This window comes from Lissotriton vulgaris, chromosome 5 (assembly GCF_964263255.1).
Source record: "Lissotriton vulgaris chromosome 5, aLisVul1.2, whole genome shotgun sequence".
Lineage (NCBI taxonomy): Eukaryota > Metazoa > Chordata > Amphibia > Caudata > Salamandridae > Lissotriton > Lissotriton vulgaris.
The window spans coordinates 420,258,380-420,282,384 of record NC_141693.1 but is presented as its reverse complement, the minus strand read 5'-3'; the positions used below and the strand labels follow the sequence as shown (position 1 = coordinate 420,282,384).

Genomic DNA, 24,005 nt, shown 5'->3' with positions numbered 1-24,005 from the left:
TCGAACGAAACACACCATTGTGTCTATTTTTGAAGCAAGGATGAATTTTTCGTAAAAATAATGCCAAAAAACACAATTGCTTGCATTCTTGATGCTTGTGTTGTTGCTTTGAAATAAGATAATTCTCATCTTTTGAGCAGATTGCTCCCAAGCAAAAACAAAAGAATACATGAGTGCAAAGAAGACTTGAGAACATCGAACAAAATTAACTATAGAAAATAAATATTTGCAATTTCATTTGTCCTGCTGGGCATGTTTCTTCCAGTCACATGCCTTCTGTTTGCAGGGAAATAAAACTTAACCCCTTCACTGCGGCGGCTATTCCGCCGCAGTGCTAAGGGGCGGGGCAGAAATGCGGCGGGCGCATGCTGGTGACGGAACCGCTCCGTCACCAGCGTCGGTTGCGCTGTGCTTATGACGGAGCGGTTCCGTCATGGCCCCGCCCGCTCAATAGAACGCTCAGCGCAGGCGCGGAATTCCGGCTGCGCAGGAGCGTCGGGCGGGCCATGACGGAACCGCTCCGTCATCAGCACAGCGCCACCGCGGCTGATGACGGAGCGGTTCCGTCATCAGCATGGAAGGTGTTAAACAGAACAAAATAGTACCTCAATCACATCGGGAGCAGAAGACGGGCACTGATTAAGTTGAATCAATCAGTTCTTGATCCCTGCTCCATAGAGCGTCAAGCCAACAAATGGTAAACAATGGACGGGCGCCAAGCTCTTAATTGTTAACAACAGTATCTTGCAAGTTAGATGGATGCGCTAGCGCATGCTCTCGCAGGCTCGACCCTAAAAATTGCACCGCTATTTGGATAGTGAAATACAACAAGAATCAGTACTCGATGGGGCCTTGAGGACTCTAGGCCATGGTGTTGTGTACCGCTGAACAATTGATAATTACGCTCTTGCAAGGCTAGCTTTTGCCTCAAAAAGGTTTAGGCTTCTTTGAACTGTGTAAAGGTTTAAGGGTTCTTGTGCATTACCTTAGTGGTAATGGGATTGCTTTATTGTGCGTGTAAAAGCGCTCTAACGTTACTGTCACAAATTTATAAAACCTTTCTATAACAATTCTGTTTTATCTAGAGTTTGGAAAGATCGTAGCAGCGTAGACAACATAGCACACACTTGGGACGCAGCACCTACCTTAAGACTTCTGGCTCCACAGCCTGGCATGCGAGCTTCTCGAATACCCTCACAAGCGGTAGGTGCAGCAGGTCCTGGCTGTCACTCATCGCTGCCTGGCAAAAGGTCACCAGGCTGTGAAGGAGCCCGCCTCCACACATCAACTGGCGATTCTTTTCTGATTTCACCAAGGACTGGATGTGGTCCACCACTGCACACTGGATCTCCATTGAGAGCTGTTGAGGGAACAGCATGCTTTGGTTAATGTCAAACATGGGTCCAAGAGAACCACAGCCTTGGCCATGGACCAGACCAGGCAGACAATGTATGTGTAGTCTTCTATGTATGAGATGTCTGTGCTCCCAGCTGAGACATCAACCTTAACCCGTTAACCGCGGCGGTAATTCCGCTGCGGTGGGGGCGTTTCCGTGCGCGGGTGGAATGCCGTCGGCCAATGGCCGACAGCAGCACTGGGGAGGTAGCGTTGCCGTCTGCCAACGGCCAAAGGCAGCGCTTAAGGGGAGAATAAATAGAGAAGAGGAAGGGGTACAAAAGGGGAGACTGAAGAAAGGGGAGTCTAAAGGTCCAATTATGAGTGTCAGAGAATTGGGTGTGAAATACACTGCAACTGGTTAATTTCATTAGTGCACACATCAGAATTTAGCCCCATACATAAAACCGGGGCCTACAAAGAGGAGGAGAAGGAAGGAAGAGATGGAGCAGAATTTTTTTTAAAAAGATTTCAGGGCAAAATGGGGAAAGGAAAAAGATGGGGCAGAACTGGGGTAGTTGCATTAGAAAGTGGAGAGGTGTGAAGGGATAGGGAGTGTACAATAAAGGAAAAGGGAGAGAAGAGAGTAGGGAAAGAGCATGAGGAAAATCTGGGAGGGGGAAAAGCCAAAGGAGAATATTGGGATTGAAAAAGAAGAGGAAATTCAACCAGAGGACCTGAAAAAAGAAGTATGCAGAGTGAAAATGGGATAATGGAGTATAACAGGAAGGGGGAAGCGGAAAAAATGATTAGGATAGTATTATCTGAAATAACGTGTTATTTGTTAAGTTTGCTAGCACTGTTATACCGTTGCTTCTTTACACTTTATAATACCAAATATAATGGTACTCAATTTTCTTACCTAAGATGGATGAAAGGTTAAGTCATCCCAGAGAGTATTCACACCATTTAACTACAACTGATACATGTCTGCATCAAGCACTTGACCCACACCACTATTTGTGGATCTTAAAAGTGCTGAGCAACAAACAGTCCACCGACGTGGTATTAGGAAGTTATATAAACCAACTAGCAGCAAACAAAGGGTGGTGGGCAGATGGAGGGAATGCGGGCAGGGGATCGCGTGAAGGGGGGTGTTAGTAATAATATATATAAAAATAGAATTTATCTGAAGCCGCTGGCTGCTGGCAGCCGGCGGCCTCCCGCACGGGCCTCCTGTCCTCTTCCTGGTCCCAGCAGTCCCTGGGGCAGACTCCCATCCAATCCCGTGCTGTGGTTTGCAGAACAGGGATTGGCCTGATCGGGCTGAATAGATGCTCTGCTCAGGATAGGGAGTCTGTGGGGTGTTTCCAGCCGGGCTGTTCAATGCAGCCGGGCTGGAGAAACCTAAGTGAGCATGTGCTTTTGGCCGGCTTGAGATGGCTACCCAAACACATATGCGCACTTAGGGAGTGCACATACCACTCATCCTCCCATGTCCCGCTCCTCCCTGCACAAGTTGGCTCAGAGCCGGCAAACAAAATAAATTAAACTATGCTAGAACATTGTTTTATCTTTCATTTCCTGGCTCTGTGGGGAGTGCTCCTCTGCCACTGCGGAGGAGCCGCTGCTGCTGGGAACCCATACATAACGCTGGAGGAAATACCCACACGCCTTACTGCTTTGTGAACTCCATACACTTATAAAGTGAGGCGAGTGTACCCTGCAAGACATTCAGCAGGGAGGCTACCAGCACAAAGAGAAACTACAAACTGGCCTTCAATTATGCAAGCATGGAGGTAACTAACCGTAAAAAGATGAAGGGTAGAGTATGATGATATGTAAAGGGATTGGTCCGGCCACCATGTGACCTCAGTGATAAACAGGGGTGTAGCTACTGTGGTTGTGCAGGCGGCGCAAAGCACCGGGGCCCAGAGTAGTAAGGGGGCATTCTGCTTTGAATGGTCAGAAGATGTTCCGATATGCTGCCCGCTCCTATTTTGTTTTCTTGTGTGTCTGCCCGAACCAGCTCTCTCCACTCTATGCTTCCTCCTGTCCAGCTCGTGCTGCTCTCTCACTGGGGTGTTGCTTTCTCTCTTCTCACGCCAACCTGCCTAACTTTTTCTGTCTCCACTGCCCACACCATGTTGCTTCCTGCCCACACCCGCTCCTCCACATGCTGGTTCTTCTTAAATGTATTTTTTGTTTTGTTTTAAGGGTGCAGCAACAATTTGTGCTGACCTTTCTATCTTACAAAAAAGTGCTTCACTCCAATTAAAAAAAAATTGATGCCATGTCTTTTCGTACATGCGTGCATGTATGGTGACACATGCACACACATATGTCATCACGCATGCAACTGTCTAAGAAATGAAGTGTGTTATCTCATGTTTTTTTTCTTTTGCTGATGCTGCACAGAATCAGAAAAAAAGGTGTTCTTTCTGACACTGTACAGTATCACCAAAAGGAATTTCAAAGCCAATATGTCCCAAAGGTAAGATTATTTGCTTTGCCAATGCTTATTCGTTAGTTGGACTGGCTCTAGTTAGCCCTGCCTGAGTGTGGGCAATGGGTGGGAGGGGGCGAGCTCTATGACTGTTCTGTATTCAATGGAATGGGCCAGATGGCTGCACAGATTTGTACATATATTATTCAATTTGCACGTTTGTATTAATGCTTGGAGCAGACAGAGCCCACTGGTGTTCATCAAGAACTGTACACCAGGTCACACAGATGGCAGCATATGCCTTAGACTGCAGAGCACAGTCTAATTTAAGAAAAAAGTGTCACTTCCTTTTGAAGCCACATACTACGCCGATGAGTGGTCATCCCGTCATAGGCCCACAGTCCAAAGGGTCAGATTTGAGATGTAATGCTATGAACATTAGGTTTATAATGACATTTTAATTGATAAAATATATAAAAGAAAAGAGCAGTATAATTAAAGCTATTACTCAAATGCCACTGCAAGCACAACAGAAAATGCCTACCACTAATCTAATTAGCCCTTGATCCAAACAGGTGGACACCAAGTGAACAATGGTGATCAACAAATTTGGTTAAACATCTTCTGCTCAAAAAGTGACATGTCAATTCTGAAGATCTTGGTAGAGGGTGTGCGAAATTCGCGTAATTACATTAAATATTGACAAATTTAGTGAAATTATGCATGATTAAGCAAAATCCAAATCTGTCTCTATTGCCTCATTTTTAGCATAAAATGAGTACTTGCTTTTATTTTTTTTCACACGGATGCATTAAACTAAAGCACCGCAAAAAATATTAGTTTGTGTTCTTTTGTTCCTTTGCATTTGGGGTAGAATTTTACAGAGAATGGAGCGTTCACAGTAAATTTAAGCTAAGTGGCATAATGGCGGGAATTTTGCTTAATAAGAGAAACGTAAAATTTCTGAAATTACCTGAATTATGCTTCTGTTACTAAAATTTCAACCCAGCCTAATTCTTGGGCTATTTTTCATTATCAGACTTTCAACAGGCACAGGAGCAAAAGGCAAGGAAGGGAAAGAAAAGGCAAAAGCAAAACAGGAAAACAGTGGATAAAAGGAGAAAGCAGGGACGAAAAAGAACCTGCAAAAATGAGAGACAGAAAGCGTATGGTGGTGGAAGAAAGAGGCATATGGTGGAATGAAAACTAGGTGGTGTTGGTGGAATTTATCTATCCTGACATTCGACAACACCTGTGGTGAGCTTCTAAGAAAAAAACTTTACGCCTCTGTCCTTATTTATTTATTTATTTTTTTACATATTAAGCACTGCTTTAATTCAACAGCTTTTATTACACAGGATACAGAAACAAAGGTTTGTTTGAAACGTGTAATATTTTTTTTCGCATTGCCAAACGGTCAACACCGGTTCATGCGACTTTCAGCCATTGAGCTAGAAAGGTCTTTGTAATTCACACATACTTGCATTGCTGACCATGGTACCAATTTTTGGGTGAAGATGCTTAAGAATAGGTGAGATTTTAGCATGAAAACAAGTCGCTTTTATTAACCACCTGTGTTATGGCCGCGCGCTCGCAGCCTTGAATGCGGCAGCGTGCGTGAATCCCCGTCTACCGGAAGTGAGCTGTGCAGCCCACCCCCAGCCCCTTCCCTGGAACCTGCAGGCTGATTTCAAGGGTTCACGTCAATTTTTCCAAAAATGTGCAGATTAACGCGAAGTGAAAGGCCAAGTCCCTCTCTGGGGCCTATAATGGAGCACAATTGATCCTGTCAGTTACAGTTCTGGCAGGCCAATAACCGCACGGGCTTCTTTAGGCTGAAATGAGTTTTTTTAAGCGATACGAATTCCAGTAAAATGTGTTTTTAGCGAAAATATAACGGTGGCAGGAAAGCTGCCTGTTTCGCATGAATATAAATTGATTTTTATATATAAAAGGCAGCAGTCTGAGAGGGCATGGGACCATGAGGCGTGGACAGGGGCAGGTATTTAGGGGACGGGGATGAGGAGTGGTGTGGGGGAGTACGGAGAGCTGGGGTATCGCTAGAGCCTTACTTCTCACATTATGGAGAGATATCACTATCTCCTTTAGGAAGGAATGGACCTGACTCGAGACAATATAAACCGACCTGATGGACAGCAGTAAGGCAACTAGGTTTCACCTTGAATTTGTAAAGCGCACAGCTACCTCCAAAGTGGTTTCCCGGCGCTGGGGGACCTCGGGAAGATTAAGCAAGCTATTACCTAGAGTCACATGGTGCTGGGCTGACCTGCTGCTGGCGATCGAACCGTGAACCCCGTGGTCCGGAGTAAGGCACTCTGGTTGCTGCGTCACACCTCTTCCACAAGGCAACTAGGTTTGAGGTACTGACCTCAACAAGAGCTGGTGACTTTGGAGCTGGGGAACCAGGTTAGTGTCTCGGTGTCGCTTCAACATCCTGTGATTCTGGGCAAATCACTTAATCTCCCCAAGCCAACCAAAAATGAACATATCCTTGTGTAACGTAACTGGTGCTCATGTAAAGCGCTCCAATACCTTTGGGTCAAGTTTGTGCTATATAAAACTGCCCCAAAAAATAACATTCGCTATAAAAAACTGCCAATACATAAAAAAAAATCTAGTCAGGACCGTCAATTTATATTTTTTATTTTAAATTTAAAAAAAATTATTTTGCAAAGCATACAAAAATAAGGCCCGACGTTTCAACAGCCAGGACAAGTCTTTGCTTATAAAACACCCCAGACAAAAGCAGATTTGCGCTCTTCCAGATCAACCGCACCAAATTGGAGGTGAGGAGGCAGCCGCGGCCCGTGGAGGGAGTTCCGTGGGGCAGAGAGGCGGGGCGGGGCGGGGAGGGGCAGGGTGGGGGGTGCTAAACACCGGAACATGGATAATTGGAGGTAAGTAAACAGTTTAATAAATAAAACAAATTTTGTTGCGTGCTCTGCATTGCAAAATGCGATGCAGCGCGCGCTACGAAATTCGTTTTATTTATTACATTGTTTACTTACCTCCAATTATCCATGGTCCGGTGTTTAGTACCCCCCACCCTGCCCCTCCCCCGCCCCGCCTCTCTGCCCCACGGAACTCCCTCAACGGGCCGCGGCTGTGAGGAGGTGCTAGGGGAGAAAGAAGGCGGGGGGAGGTTGGAGGGAAAAAGAGGGAAAATAAGCTACTAAAGGAAGAGAACAAGAGATTTATAGAGGGGCCAAAAGACAATGAACAGGCACCAGTGATCTGGAATAGTGATTAAGAGATTAAAAGCAATTTGGTAGGTTAGCTCCATGTACTCATCTGCAGTAAGGACACCTGGGCCCAGCTCGGCCATGTCTTAAGCCGGCCATGGATCTAGCCACTCAGGGATTCATCCACCGCGACCCGCTCTATACACCTTAAGGGTAGGAGGATATGAACTCTAGTCATCGTTGCGAACTTGAGAGTTTAAGGTTTTTTTGTCTATCAAACTTTCTCTTTCAGGAGAATTTCAGTACCTGCAGACGGTGGGCAAGAAAAGCACAGGACTGAGTGTGCTAGAAATGAATTCAGAGACACACAGACAGAGGTAAGAGAAACTCAAGGTCCAGACACAGAACTGGCCATAGGAACTGAAAAAAACTCCTGCACAGGAGCAAAAATAAAATAGCTCCCAGGCTCAAGGATGCAGGATGTGGGACTCAGACCTTTTCTAGATTAGACTCACAAGAGTAAGGAAATAGGAATTGGAAAAAAGGACGAAAGGAGGGATCAAAGAACAAGACTTTCTAGAGTCCAGGCTACAGGGCTTGAGACTGAGGGCTAGGAAGGCTGGAGGGAGGCCACAATTCATGGTCAAGAGCGGCTCCAGACTCCATGCTCATGGGGCTGCGATAAAAGGACTCCAGTTACTAACAAAATCTTGACAAATGGCTTTGAGGGAGTGCAGAACTTCTGGGTGGTGATGAGGAACTGAATAAACCTCTCAGTGAGATGAAGGTAGCATGCCCACACCGCCATGGCACTGTTTAGAGATCAAGGCATGCGATATCGGTCAGCCGCTAATCCATTTTCAATAATCAAGAATTCGATTGTGTTATTACAGAGCACAGACATCCTCGGCCTGTAGGCAGTGGTATGGACATGGTAGAAGTGCCGGGTCTTCAGCGAGATCCAGAGGGTTAACTCAATGTAGGAACTCCAGTTTACCGCAAGTAGATGCAAATGAGAAGCTGGGGCACTGCAGTGCACAAACGTGCTTCTGCAGGAGAACAAACTAAACAAATAATGCACTAGATTGAAAACATTTGGTGAAAGAACAATACACAGCGTGTAATACAGTTATATGTATGACACATCATTGAAAATCTTTTGACTCAATTTCCACTTCTCTCTTGCACCAATTTCATACGATCTGAAATGCATGTTTAATACATAAATTACTTTACATCAATCTATGTTTTCTTTATTCATTCTCTTTACACTTTCAGTCCGTCTTCCTGTATTAAATCAATAAAGATATATTTTGCAAAATTCATTATTAATGCATTCAAACAATTTACTCATAGGAGCCATTGTGACTGAGTATGACAAGGCTGATTAATTGTGCCCCGGATCTATTTACTTTTTGCTTTGCCAAATCAAGGCTGACCCAGAGTCTGTTTTCTCTATCTATGTCTATCCAATGTCTTTTCACGTTTTCTGGCTCAACATTCGCTGAGCCTGTTTCAATTTGGATCTCATTAATACAAAGCCTGCACTTTTTCCATCAAAAGCCAGTATTAGGACATTTCTTTCCTATTCAACTCCGCTCTGCCCTCTGTCTCTTAAAGTGTTTTTGAACTTACCCATGCCACCAGGGGATTAAGACTATAATTGTTTTGGCATATTTAACAGCAAAGTATATTATAAAGTGTAACTTGGAATGATAAGGAAAGCCAATGGGCACCAGACCTGCTCAAACGTTTGCAGTTTTCTTTTGCAAGTGTTCAATTCATCTGTTTCTGAAGGATTAGCTGACATTTGGGAGAATTACCCAAACATTCTGGATCAAGCAACTTGAGAGAGAAGTCTGTTAGGAATATACGGTCCAAGAGGGCTGATGATGTACAGGGGAAAAAACACTTAGGGTTGTTTCCAGAAGCAAGAGAGGAAGCCAACCTGGAGGAAGACCAGCTGCCTGAAACTCAACTCAGAGAAAACAGAAGTCCTCATCCTCGGCTCCACCCCCTCAGCGTGGGATGACACCTGATGCCCCCGCCCTTGGAAACCCACCCAACCCGACAGGCCATGCACGCAACCTCAGCATCATACTGGACTCATCGCTCACAATGAATCGCCAGATCGACGCCGTCTTCTCCGCATCCTTCAACACCCTCCGCATACTATGCAAAACATTCAAATGGATACCTGCCGACTCCAGAAAAATGGTCACTCACGCCCTCATTACCAGCAGATTGGACTATGGCAACACCCTATATGCTGGAATGAACAAGAAACTCCTCGGCAAACTCCAGACCGCCCAGAACGCCGCAGCCAGACTTATCCTTGATATCCCAAGGCAAAACCATATTGTCCCAACACCTCCGCGACCTCCACTGGCTACCCATTGACAGAAGGATAGCTTTCAAGCTGCACATGTACGCATACAAGGCCCTCCACAACATCGGACCTCAATACCTCAACATCCGCCTCTCCTTCCACGCACCCAAGAGAAACGTACGATCAACCAACCTCCCTCTAGCCACTGTCCCACACTTCTACAGAAACAGAGCGGTGCAAGGACCTTCTCCTATCTTGCAGCCAAGACATGGAACGAGCTCCCCCTCCACCTCTGGCGAAGCCCAACACTGGACCAATTCAGGAAAGACCTCAAGACCTGGCTCTTCGAATGACCGCAATGGAGCTTCACCTCCCCACCCCCATCCAGCACCACCTTGGGACCCTAACGGGTGAGTAGCGCACTTTATAAAATACTGATTGATTGATTTATTGATTGAAAACAAGTGCTTCCATGCAGAGGGAAGCACTCTGTGTGGACCGTTAGCTAATTTCCCTCTTTAGAAGTATCAGAGCACGTAATCTATGCAATTGAAGAGAACCAATGCATAAAAAAGCAGGCTACTACCATGCAATGCGGAGCAGATGGACTCTTCTCCAGCACTCAGCCATTGCTTCTCCCCATCTAAGGGAGTAGATGGACCCTAGGTTCGGTATGGCAGGTGCCTAGATGATTTGCAATAGTTCCCACGATCTGCAGGATCCTGGAATAGTCTGCCCAGACCAGGCCCAGACTGGCTGTAGCGGGCACCGTGCAATCCCCCGGTGCGCTGCACGGGTGGGGGCCGGTTTTGGTCACCTGGGGGATGATTTTGTTACAGCGCCGTTTTTGCAGCATACCTGCAAAATCGGCCCTGTAACAAAATCGGCCAAAAACCGGCCCTGGCAGAGAGCTCGGCGGCACCCCCAACCCCCGGGGAGGTGGTGGGGGGGGGACGGCCCAGCACTTTGCCAGGGCCGGTTTTGGTTCCCAGTCCGTCCCTGGCCCAGACCCTGAAACCATAAGTAAATGAGGAAATTCCCTGTTAACAAAAAAGTGTTGTATAAAGATGCATTGTATTTGAAGCAAAGGAAACAGGCAGCAGGTTTATTAGCGAATTTAACCACAAGATTCAAATCTTTTTTGATCCAGCCCTTCAATGAGTTGAGTCATAACATCAAAACACTTAACCCACCATAAGACTGCCACAAACTAAACAGGATGGGCTTGCTTTTAACAAAACACACAGCTAGTGGTCAAAGAAACCTGGCCAAAGATCCCTCTCAAACACCATATGCATCGTCTACTAATTATACTACTAAGTTTAACAAGTTATGCTCATCCAAGCAGGTAAACAATTCTTAACACCTATTATAAACAGACCTCCATGAAGCTGGGTGACCATGGAAGTAAAGGTTAACTAAAACAAGCTTTTATTGATCTTGTTATTGGAAAAGGTTAGTTTACTGAATGTAGAGAGGGGAGCAAGAGAGTGCATGCTTCAGAAGCTAAAATAGGTGATGATCACAGGAGGGAGTACGTGTACAGCAGCAGGATCCAGTTGGCAGTAGAGCTTAAACATGCATGGACATATTCACAAACTGCGTTTTGTAGTATGCTTAGCAGTACCTCAATAGTACTGCTCACAAACAATTGTATTCACAAACCCACAGCTTCGCCACTACCATCTTTTCTGTGCCCTGACTGCACAGATTGCTACACACACGCCTACATTTTAGTAGAAAATGTGAGAGAAACAGGGGAGTGGATGGATAATGTGGAATACTTACAACTTCATAGGAGGGGTTTGGGGAGGAGCAACAAGGGGTTAAACAGGGGCTCAGGAGAGTTTTAAGGAGGGCGAGGCACCACCCATGAAAGAATAAGACCATTGCTATTCACAAATTGCACTTCTATAGTTAATACATCCAAAAAGTTTCAACACAGTAGTAAATGCACTCCAGCCCAGACCTAGAGGAAGTCCAGCACCACACATGGCCAGGCACTGGTAAAAATGTCCAGCACACTCCCATAGGAAATACAGGGATAGGGACTTAAAATAAATCTTCCTAGGAAATACTGTTATAATAAATCTATTTTTACTTTTTTAATATATAATTTATATTAAAATTAAATAGTTTCAATATAATAAACAAGAAATATGTATTGATTAAATATTATAATAATCTTTTTTTAAATTTTAAATAATGAACTTCACTTTTCTAAAAAGTATTTACATTAATTTATGTGAATTATGTACAATTAGCAATTAGTCATTTGAATACATAATACATAAATATAAACATTTTACTTTAGGTGGGATTTCTCTATACATGTTTACAAATTAAGTTTTAATTAATACATTTAAATTAATTAAATATGTAATTCAAAATTCATTTAATAGTGCCATAGCATTTTATTTACACTGCTCTTCATTTAAAATAAATGCCATTAAGTTAAATTACTATTAATACAAATATGTTTACTGTTTTTTTAGGCATTAATAAACTTTTCTAAATGTCCCCATACTTTACCATAATATGTTCTCCATCCTGGCTGCAGAGGCCTCAACCATGTGAGCGTAACCTAATGGTAAAGTTACTACCAGTGTGACTGTATGGTCAAAGTGTGAACGCACATGTCTCCAACCCCTGAAAATGGAGGTGGAGGCATGTACGTCTACACTTTGTAGTCAAGTTACATTCGAAATGGTGAAACAGCCACAAGTAGTAAAGTTACTACAAAGAGTAAGAGTAAATGTACACACGAAAATGTACCTACATGTAAATTGAACTTGGTGAAAAGCCCCATTAATGTATATATTTTAAAAGCCTGTTTATGGTGCTTCCTCTCCTCCTTGTTGCATCACCACCCGGATGGCTGGAAGGAATGAGCTGAATGAAGGACCAAAGCATTAAGACAGGTTGGTAAAGGACTGAGTATCAAAAACACACCTAGGTTAGGGTTTCCTAACAGAGCATGGACAATCGAATAAGGGTGCATGAAATGTAAAGTTTGCAAACTTAAATATTTTGTGAGGTTTACAAAGTTTATCAACTTTTCAAACTTTGCCCCATATACAAAAACATCCACAAATGCAAAAATATTTTCTAGAGAGGAGTCATGCTATAAAAAATTCTGCAGAGCTTTTTTTTCCTGAAAACCTACCTTTGTGAGACTTTACCCACTTTCTCCAAAAGCGTTATTTGACCTTTGTATGCTTCATGGTCTTTGTAAAGTATTTTTTTTTTAACTTCAGTTTATCATTAACCCTTTGACCCTTTAGACACCTGTTATTTTCAGTAAAAGTAGGGGGGTTCTTCAAGACTTATGTCCCACTACATGTGCACTGGTGTCTTCCTTAACCTGATCATAGCTAAGAGTTGTCTTAGAAATGTAGGATTCCTATGGTCAGTTAGTCATCTTCTAGAAATAAGTCGTTTTTCCCGAGCTTGCTAACTGTTTGTCTGTTATTTGGCTGTTTAGATGTTTTGCTTGTTCTATGATGAGCACAATATTTATTATAATGTTACATTCGTTTGATTCACCTTGACTCCTATCAGGGATTAGGCTTCCATTCACTGTGTGTACCGCAAAGCCCCCCTCTGCTGCTTCATTATTATTTCTACATCTGTATAATGCCCTAAACCAACCCGATGGGGTTTCACAGCTAAATTTGATGAGAATTGAGGACCCCTAAAATTACACATTGACTGGTCTGCTTGCCAAGATACATGGGGCTACACTAGAGGGATCTCCTCCTATTACTTACTCATTTTTAGGTCGAGCCTAGCGCAGCGCGCATGCGCTACTCTAGGTAAAACAACCTCTTGGAATCGCTCTGGACTTCCGGCCTAAGGCTTGCGGTTACGAGCAACACGAGCACGCGTGTACCACTCGAGGGACCCTGCAGTTGCATTCCTCGCTCGTGTTGCTCAGAACCGCAAGGCTTAGGCCGGAAGTCCCGAGGATGCTGCAGCGCTTTCACTCCATCATGCCGACGTCAGTAAAGTCCAGTTATTGTACTGTGCTCCTGGAGATCATGTAAGAGAGAGGTGTCCTTTGTTTGTTTCGTTAGCCCAGCCTGCAGTGTTTCTCGAATAGTGCCATGCACTGCGCTCCCTCCTGTCCCAGGCTGCTCATCCTCTCAGTCAGGCTGCGTCTCTGCCCCCAGGCCTCTCCTGGGTTTGCTCCCTTCTGTACCTTGTGAGCTCTTCCTGGCCCCTAATCCAGTCCTACGTTCCCTCCTGGAGTGCTGTGCTTCCACCAGTCCTAAACTTCATCTTGGCACCGCCTGCACTCTTTTCTTTACCAAGATACATTTCTCCTGGAAGCAGGTGTAGGCGCAAGCAACCCCAGTGTCTGAAGGAGCAAAGCACCACATTTATAACTTTCACTACACCACAAAGGCACCCATGTTTTAAGAATGGCGTCCCATCTGTCTTTCCTCCTAACCCTGAGTGTACCCCTCCCTTCTGCCCACGCGTGCTCTCGCTGTCCCGATCTGTGCTCTTCACAGAGATGCCCGTGTTGTTAGCACCACTAACTTTGTCCCTTGTCTCGGGCTGCGCACTCAGAGAGTGTGCCACGCTATCCGAAGCTGCGAGCCCTTCTGCAGGGCTGAGCTGCCTCTTGTACCAGGCTCTGTAATCCGTCCGGCCCCTAGATTTGTGCTCTGGGCTCTCCCCGACTGTCTTCCCTATCAGTCGCATTACCCTCTAGTGTGGTTGTGCGCTCTCCTGCTCCCGATTGTGCTCTCCGCTGGGCTGGCAAAGGCAGCTGTTCCCTCCTTCCGGCCATGTGCTTCCTCCAGGCCATGGCTGTGCGTTGCAGCCTCCAGTGGGGTGCACTCCTTCCCTCTGGTGACTGGCTCTCTCGTGTATAGCACTATGAGGTAGGTTCTGTCCAAGTCTTTTTGTCTCTGCTGTTCTCATTCCTATACTGGACTCCTCTCCCTCAGAGTGAAGCCCCACTCGGGTCTCCCTGCAGTCTGGGACTGCTCTAGTCTGCTTTCTCCTCAGCCCATCCTGAGCAGTATTCACTCTTGCCTTGGCACGTGCTGCAGTCCAGGCAGTGGTTCCTCTATCTGCTGTTAATACTAATTCTCCTGCCCAGGCTACAGCCCTCCTGTTTGAGACTCTTCTCCTGTCTTTTTCTTGGGCAGTGCTCCATCCAGCCTCGTGATGTGCTCCTTCCTGCTCTCTTCTCGACGCCCTCATGTCTGCGCTGTGCTCCCTTCTGCCTCACGCTGTGCTCCCTCCTGCCTCGCGCTGTGCTCCCTCCTGCCTCGCGCTGTGCTCTCTCCTGCCTCGCGCTGTGCTCTCTCCTGCCTCGCGCTGTGCTCTCTCCTGCCTCGCGCTGTGCTCTCTCCTGCCTCGCGCTGTGCTCTCTCCTGCCTCGCGCTGTGCACTCTCCTGCCTCGCACTGTGCTCTCTTCTGCCTCGCGCTGAGCTCCCTTCTGCCTCTCGCTGTGCACTCTCCTGCCTCGCGATATGCACTCTCCTGCCTCGCTCTGTGCTCTGTCCTACCTCGCGCTGTGCTCTCTCTTGCCTCGCGCTGTGCTCTTTCCTGCCTTATAAGTGTTTAGCCAATGCAACACTCTATGTTGTTGCACCAAGAATATTGTGCTGCATAACTAAACACTTATACGGTCCCAGAGGCGAAACCTATTGGCTATGCCAATGCTTGTTCTGTAAGGTAATTCTTGTGTACTCGACAGAGACTTTGTTTTAGTGGTCCTGTTCTGTAATACTACTCCCACTACTCCCCTATAGACACAAGGACGGGCCTCACCTCCCTTAGCCAGCCATCCCATTTGTTATATCTCGGCATTAGCCAAGACCTTTTGATTTTATAAAAACGATATTATATATAATATATTTACCCTAACTCTCCTCATCCATTGGCCTGTTGTTGTGTCATTCACATTTTTTATTCCCCTTCTTCTCACTGCAGCATACAGCATGGGGCAATTGGTCAAATTCAATGTAACCATTGCCAATTTCACTGTGAGTGATAGCATTCTGCCCTTGCACAAGGAACATGTCCACACAAAAAGTACTTCCCTTAATGCTAGAGACCCTATGGCAATGCATGCTTTTTGAGACCAAATCTTACTTTGTTGATCTCACCATTCAATGAATTTTGCAATAAGAACAGCACACATGAACTGAAAAGGTTTGGCTGACTTTCACCCAAAAGATAAGGCTGCCGGCATTGGAGCTAGGGAACCAGGTTCGAGTCGCGGCGTCGGCTCAACATCCTGTGATTCTGGGCAAATCACTTAATCTCCCTGTGCCTACCAAAAATTAATATGTAATGTAACTACTGCAATACCTCGCCTTCGGGGCGATTTGGTGCTATATAAAACTGCCAAAAAACAAAGCTAACTGCCTACAAATCCCATGTATTAAGCAAGGACCTACTCTAAGTAATAGCTAATGTTGGGTTTCAACTGTTTTTAACCTAATTCCAAATATTTCCCATCTTGGTAAAACATGAGTGAAGGAGCATGTTCCCAAAGAAATTGCCCAAGAGCACACAGTTTGGTCAAATGCAGATGCTGAAATAAAATAAAATAAGCCTTTTGGTTCCATAATTCTTATCCTGCACCTTAGACCTCAACTGGATGTGATTGTCTCTCATTGCAAGGCCAAGGAACTGTCCTCTCCACTGTAACGAGACTCAGTTGGGTGCCCTTTTCAGCTTTTTGTTAAAGTGTTTTTTCTATCATATTTGAGTAAAGTGGTAAGGCCGTGATATATGTAAAATGTTCTAGTTCCACAGTCAAATCATACTTCAGTAGATCAAATCTAGTGCTACGGTGACAAAATGTGTCTTTCCCAATCAATTGCCTGTCTTGTTAATGGCATTGACATGTTTCAGCACCTGAACGGAGCCAAGTTCTTAACGCCCCCAATGTTAACACATAAGGGAATAAAGACAGGTGGCTCCTGGGCAGTACCTGTGGTGGATATTGTTACTGGGCATTGATGTGCCAGGTCCTGAGATACTATCTGATTTCAATTGGACAAAAAAGTTTGTACACTTGACTCACCAAGGCTAGTGACAGCCAGAAGTCAGGGCTCACTCCAGGAAGTGGTAGAAGATTCTGAACACAGATAAAATGAGACACATGAACCACACTCGAAAACTAATATACCAAAAGAACTATTAAAAAAGAGACTAGGGCCCCGACTTACAGGTGACTGGCAAGGAAGGAGCCCACGAAAGTACCCCTTGCAACTTATAGCTCCCACACCCCAATAAACTTGTTCTTTTAGCACTGCTCACACCTAGTGCCCTGCAAATGGTAGGGTCGAGAGGAATTTTACAATCTGAATTCAGAGCTACAAACTTGCACAAGAAGCTCTGCCTGTCTGGGTCAGGAAAGGAGCAGACAAGGCTGGGCGTTGTGGGGGTGTGGACGGATGCAGCTGACATGTAATCAATATGTGGGAAAAAAAGCTTTTGCCCCTTCACTTTTCAGGGCTTTTTAGATTTCTTTCTATTTACATCTCACACGTTTAATGTCTGGAGAGAACCACAAGTCTACCATCTCAGTGCGCATAGCTCTGTAAGTCTGGCAGGGTCTCACCTGCAGGAAGTGCATTTATTGTGGCCCAGGAGGTGACCTGCTCTTCCCATTAGAGGAGCTCGCGCAGCGGCCCTGGCGTGCTGAGCAATGGCCTCTGCACCCTCTTAACTCTTGCAGCAGCCATAGCGCACTCTGCAATGCCATCTCCCTTCTCGGAGCCCGACCTGCTCTGGCACATGCAATGATCATATTCATTCGTCACTAACTTTTATAGTATTGTATCGTATTTATATAGCGCTTACAACCTCAGACGAGGCGTCGAAGTGCTTCTCGGTGAGTAGCACGCTAATCCGAACTCAAAAAGAATTAGTGGTAGGATTTGTATAGTGAAATTTGAGTTAATTTGAGCGGTGGATATGTGAGTCTGTTAGTTGGATTTATAAGGATAATGGCGGGATAGAAGAGGGACGAGTGTAGAAAGTGTTTATTGGGAGATCATGGTCGTAAAATGAATTTTGGGACGAGTCAAAGGAGGGATGTAAATGTAAATGTATTGCGACTTATATAGCGCACGTATCACCCGAAGGCATCAAGTTGCTTGCCTTGGGAACCCGTCCTGGCTTTTCCCTGTGAGATAACCCCTACTGGGCATCCCCAAGGTGAAAGCCAGGTATACCGCAGCGGGTGGGCCGCCGTAGTGGAGATTAAGCAAGCTATTGCCCAGAGTTGCATCGTGGGACCCCATGATTAGAGTAGGCACCGAGGCGAGAATTATCAAGTCTGTGGCCATTTTTGGGCTCAGGACCCTGCCGCGTCGGGAATTGAACCCTGGTTCCGGGCCAGACCTCTGCATCAGGGTCTGCCGCTCTAATCAGTGAGCCACACTCACTTTAGATGGGTTGTTTGGGAGATCGCAGTATTAAAATGAGGTTTGGGGTGATCCAAGGAGGCATTGAGGAGGGAAGAGTCTAGAAAGGGTTATTGTAGAGGTCATAGTAGTAGAATGGGGTTTGGGATGTAGTTAGTGCATCCTGCCTTAGGGCCACAAGATCTGCTGTGGGGTGACTTACCTATACTGCATGCAGTGTCTGCAAGCATGATACACAGGGGGAGTGCCATGTTCTGCCCTTACTTTTCTCTGCACCATGGCACGCAGCCTGCAATGGCAGTTTGCATGATGGTACTGAGGGGTCCCTTAGGGTGGCACAATACATGATGCATCCCTTAGGGACCGTCTCTAGCCTCTCTGCCCTAAGTTTTAGGGATAGCATTACTAGGGACTTATAGGGGTGCCAAAGATTTGCCAATTGGTGGAAAGCTTGTACAGTTTTAGGGAAAGAGATCTGGCACTGGGGACATCGTTAGCAGGAATCCACTGCACCAATGACAAACCTGCATCAGGTACCAGGCAAAAAGTGTGGGTAACCATGACAAAAAGGGGCACATTTCTACACTGTATTTCAGGAAATACCTTAAGCATCAGTTATTCAAGCTCCACCTTCCAGAATAGTGACCTCCCCTTTCCTCTACATCCTCCATGGGTGGGACAAAACAGATGGGATGACAACAGCCATTGTATAAGAAGAAAGCATATGAGAGACAATAACGCCAACCAATGGTAAGAGGCGAGCTGGATGTGCTGTCAGGTAGGCTCAACTTAAAAATTTGAACTGGAATTTTGTCTGGGGCAAAGAGTAAAAACTGCTTCTTGTGTTTTAAATTTGCCTCTAACAATTTTAACATACGTGCTGATGCCATATAGTGAAATATCCAAGCTAAGCTTAGAAGAACAACTTTGATTTACACGTTCCTATTACATTTTAAATATAGATAATTGGACATATTACTGACACTATTATAAGAGCAAAGTGAAGGAGGTTGGGGGCAAGTCAGTATCAATGTGTAATATCCCTGATATTACGATAAAGAAGGTTTAGGCTGGAAAATTGATCACCTAAGGGAAATGGTACATCTAATGATTTATGGATTTGAAAGTGGGCGATGGTTTCAGTCCAAATGTAATGAATAAGCATCAAAAAAGGAGCACAGTTTTAACTTGCCAGTTCTTGTCAAAGAGAAGATACATGGCACCTCTTTGTTATGCTAATATCGCGAACAATGGTCTTGTAGGTACAAATTTGACACACAGATCTACCCACCCAAGTCGAAATAGGCACAGTGGGATGTGGTAGTATCACAAAAAATTAATAGTGAGGGCAGATACACACATTCAATTATAATGTTTTGAACATCATAATGCATAATTTAGTGCAGATGGCATAGAGTTCAGAAAGTGCTTAGTGTGTAATATATAGTGTGTCCGTCACACGAGTAGGTATGCCAGAAGTTTCAGAGTTATACCAGAGGCCTGTTTGAGTCATAGAAGCAACACTTGAAAAAAGCACATTGCAGAGCAGCATATACAATTAACATTTGAAAAAGTAATTGTTCGCTAGATAGGTGTTTTCGAGCACCGAATCAATCACTCCAACCAATCACCACTCTATAGCTCTATCCATAAAAGACAGGTGTGATTGTCTGTATTTCACTAAAGCTTGCAGTGCACTATTTGCCTTTCGCCCATGACCACAAATATGCCACCCCCCCCAAAAAAAAAACTATCTCAACCGCCATACAGAAAACAATTAAGATCACTCAGACCTAACTGATTTTAACTATGTTCATCAAGGAAAGTTTTTTTGTTTTAAAAAAACAAAACAAATATTCTTGTATCTTTCATTTTCATCCAAAAGGAATTTCATACAAAATTCAATTTCTTGCTTGCTTGTTCCAAAACACTTCGAAGAGGCGCTTCCACTCTAGCAAGAATGCCATCTCACATTTCTTCGAAATGCCCCATCTTCCCTGATCACGGCACCATGGTCAGTGGGGGCAAGTCACTCAACCAAGGAAAGGGGTAGATGTAACATTCTGAGGGAGTGACTCCACCAATGAAAGCTGAGCCAGTCTATGTAAAAAACATTATAGACAGGGTCACTGGAACTATGTGGCAGAAGAGGGCCATATTATGCGGCAGGGTTGAGTCAATTATACAATATCAAAAGGCAAAATATGCAGCATAATGCAACACTTTGTAATAGTATTTATTCATTATTATGTCATTTTATAAAACTTGGTAACACTGTATGAGCATTGGTTGCACTTGGTCATCCTTTGACACCTACAAAGAAGATTCCATAGGCAAGATCCTGAGCACCCTAAAGCCCTCCAATCACCTCTCGGACCCTCTACCTGCTAACGCTGTAAAGGATCTTATCCCATGGCTTTTACCGCTCTGGACCAAAATCATTAACAGCTCTCTCCAACAAGGATGCATCCCAGACTCCCTCAAAGTGGGACAAGTATCGCCCATACTCAAGAAACCCACAGCTGACCCTACTGACCTTAATAACTATCGCCCTATCTCCAATACCCCCACCTTAGCCAAACTGCTAGAAAAATGTGTTCACCTCCAACTGACAAAACACATCGATCACTTTGACCTCCTTAACCGACACCAATCCGGCTTCCGCGCAGGCCACAGCACAGAAACAGCCATGACTCACATTACTGATGATGCACTTCAAATTCTTGACCAAAACGGTACCTACCTCCTCATCCTTCTCGACCTGTCTAGAACTTACTCGATCTACTGAACACCAGAATGGGTCTTTCGGGAACAGTACTCAAATGGTTCACCTCCTTCCTCCACAATCGGACTCAGAAATTCAAAATCAACAACACTTTTTCCAGCCCTGCCCCAGTAACACTAGGTGTCCCGCAAGGTTCAGCCTTATCCCCTACACTTTTCAATCTAGTCATGGAGCCACTCACCATACTGCTTCATGCCTCTAATGTGCAATTCCACATGTATGCTGACGACACCCAACTCTACCTCAAACTCCAATCCCCTGAAGACATCAAACTTCTCAACTCAACTCTTAAGGAAACACAGACATGGTTGGCAGAGAACCATCTCAAACTTAATGCTCTAAAAACTGAGTTCTTACTAATAGCTCCCCCGCCAAAAAACACATTGCTCAGGATTGGCTTAAACACCTCAATGCATTCAACGTCCAACCCACCATCGTAGACTCAACAAAATCTTTAGGTATAACCCTGGACTCCAATCTCAATATGCAACGACATATCAGCAATGCAACAAAGGGAGCCAATTTCCAAATCAACACCTTGAGGAAGCTGAAACCCTTCCTCCCAGCCAACAACTTCCGAACTGCGGTCCAAGCGCTAGTTATCCCTCGGATCGATTATGGAAGCACCACACTCTGCGGCCTCCCCCATCTACAACCGCACCACTAAGAGCATCTATCAATGCTGCAGCATGACTCATCACTGGATCAAAAAAACGCTCTCACATCTCCCCCGACTTAAAATCTCTGAACTGGTTACCCTTTGAAGCCGGAATACACCTGAAAATTGCGTGCATTACTCATAAGGCCTTACACCACAATTCGCCGAGTTACATCGCACAGAAATTGACAATCTCAGGAGGCTCAAGAACAACAAGAAGCGCACAAACTCTCCTCCTGAAACCACAAAAATTCCACAAGACAAAAACATACAAACGCTCCTTCTCAGGGATGGGCCCCAGGATTTGGAATGCCCTCCCTCCAGATATAAGACTTATTTCATCCACTGCATCCTTCAAAAAGGAAGTCAAATCGATCCTCCTGGCTAAATTCACTTGAACTTAAAACTGTGTAAATACTATTTAACTGTTTCTCTTTCCCCTGTATTTCATTGTTTTTGTCTTCTCATTATATGTAAAGCGCTCTGATATCTGTAAGGATCTTGTTCGCTCTATATAAAACCTTGGAAATAAAAAATTAAAAATAAATTAGTACCTGTTTAACACCCAGATATAGCAATAAGCAACAGAAACGTGACCAGTGCAGCTTTGCAAAGAGCCTTCCACTGCGAGGCAATACGTGACGCTGCATTTTTAGTAACTTTTATAGTAATCGTTTGAGCCAGAAACAACATTTTTTTTCTTCGTCAAATCTGCTGATTATGTGGCAGATGATGGATTTTGAGGCAAATGCGGCAAATCTATATTTAGGCGAAAATTGCTGCACAATCGCATAATTCCAGTGGCCCTGATTATAGAATAGAGAACAACACAGGAACAGGGGGGGGGTAGCCAGTGTGACTGGGTCTTAGTGCATGGAGAGAAATGTGCAGGTTACTTGGAGCTACGCTACCCTGTGAGCCACTATGTGTCCACCCTGACAAGCCAAGTACCCCACTGAATTGATTGGACACTGACATTTCTGCCCTACAGCATGATTTCGTTTCACCAATAGCTGCATGCCCTGTGCAGAGTTGGACTGGGATGAGAACTTGGCCCAGGGAACCCCAAAAAAAGTGGACCACATTTGCAGATCCAAACCTTTCATGATTCAATGATGTGGTTAGCATAAGGGGCTTATTTTGGGGAGAAATATGTGGTAAATTAGGCTTTTTAAAGATTCATAGGCAAGTAGCATCATCCAAGACTGGAGACACCGTTATTCCATTACAGATCACCCACGTCTTCTGACACATACCTTCAGGTCAATAAAGCTCTCACTGTCAGGTCCCTGAACGCTTTGCTCTCTCTTAGATCCCCGAGCCTTGCTCAGCTTTGGATCTCTGCATCCCGTCCGGAGCTAAAACTCCTAGTCATCCTTAGGGAATCTCAGTCACTTCTAACCAACATGGCCCCAGATTCTGTAGGGTTTTCTGCTCACCTCAAGGACCCAAGGGTTCTGCAAATCCTAAGGACATGAGGCTCATGTTCCCTACCAGTTGGTCCCTAAACTACCCACTTAGCAATAGGACCCTTAGGCTCATTTCCACTCCTTGGTCCCCTGAGGATCCTACTCAGGCTCAGATCTCAGAGGCTCCGGATCACTCTCAGGAGTCTTTGGTTCAGCTCATTTTCTGGCCCCTTGATTTCCCTCTTTACCCTCAGGCTCTGTAGCTCACTCATACCTAAAAGTTTCAGGATACCCTCAGTTCACTGAAAAGTATGTTCACCGGAGGTTTTGCATAGCTTATATTCTGTGTAGTTCCCTTGCTGCTTGCACATGGTCACCACCAGATCTCTAAAAGTCCTGTTTACTTTCATTGGGCATTGAGGGAGGGGGTAATATTTGCTCAGCCACTCTCACTCTCAGCCAAAGCCTTGCTCACACTAAGGTCTTAAAAGCTCCAGGTTGCACCAAGACTACTGCAGTCAGTAGTTATCTGCTTTAGCAAACCTTAACATTTTTCAGAAGACCACCATTCCCCATAGAAATTCAATGTATTTCAGTCTTTGTGAGTACTTTCATTTCTGCAGTCTTCCAAAAGTGATAGGTGGAGTGGAGGGACCTTTTGCTGGCTCAGGTAGTGGACAGACAATTAGCCTGGGTGGTAATGAAAAAGCCACCTATTTCTGGAGGAAGTGTTAAAACCAGAATCGAATTGATGGGTGGTATTTCCTTACCATACTGTCCATTTTTTAAAGGAAACTCCATAGGTGGGTTCTGCTGTGGGTTCAGCACTTCCCCTAGGTGTCCACTAACTCCGAATTCAAGCCATGGACTACTGTGCCCAGGAGAGACCTAAGGAGTGGGCATGGGACACTTTCCACCTGTTCCCTATTCTCACTGACCAGGAAACGTCTGGCATCCTCTTCTTCATCAATGCTTTGTTTCATTATTCGCGGTCCACTCTTTTCCTCAATTTGGCATCTCCTTTCTCTCTACTTTAATTTCTCATACTTCACTCTCTATATTTATATATCATTCAACCCTTCTCACCACTCAATCTTTTATCTCTCTTCCTCAGTTTCTCTCCCCACTCTTCTACCTGTCTCTCTTTTACTTTTGCCTCTGTCTCTCTCTCTCTCTCTCTCTCCTTTCCTTTTTCTCGCCACTTTCATCCCAGGATGGAGGGTGATTTTTTTTGCTTTTTACACTGCCCCAAAAATTATTTTTCTTCTATCGGTTTCTATTCGGATTTCTTTTGCATTGCAAAGTTATTTTAAACTTTTGTGGTTCTTGGTGTTTTTTCTCTCATTCCATTGCACAGTATTTGAATGAAACGCCCAATCTCAATTGGAGAAAACTGTCAGCAGGCCCTGCAGCTTGTCTGTCCAAGTTCTGACCTGC

The 24,005-nt window shown here is 44.9% G+C and overlaps 1 protein-coding gene across 2 annotated transcripts in view; it reads right to left on the bottom strand.

Moving 5' to 3' along the window:
* WDFY4 (WDFY family member 4) overlaps positions 1-24,005 on the bottom strand; it is an 856,906-nt gene that overhangs the window by 563,500 nt on the left and 269,401 nt on the right. For both annotated transcript variants that reach the window (XM_086921796.1, XM_086921797.1), the window contains one exon: positions 1,146-1,360. In XM_086921796.1, coding sequence (XP_086777922.1) covers positions 1,146-1,360 — 215 coding nt within the window. The remainder of the gene's footprint in view (positions 1-1,145; positions 1,361-24,005) is intronic.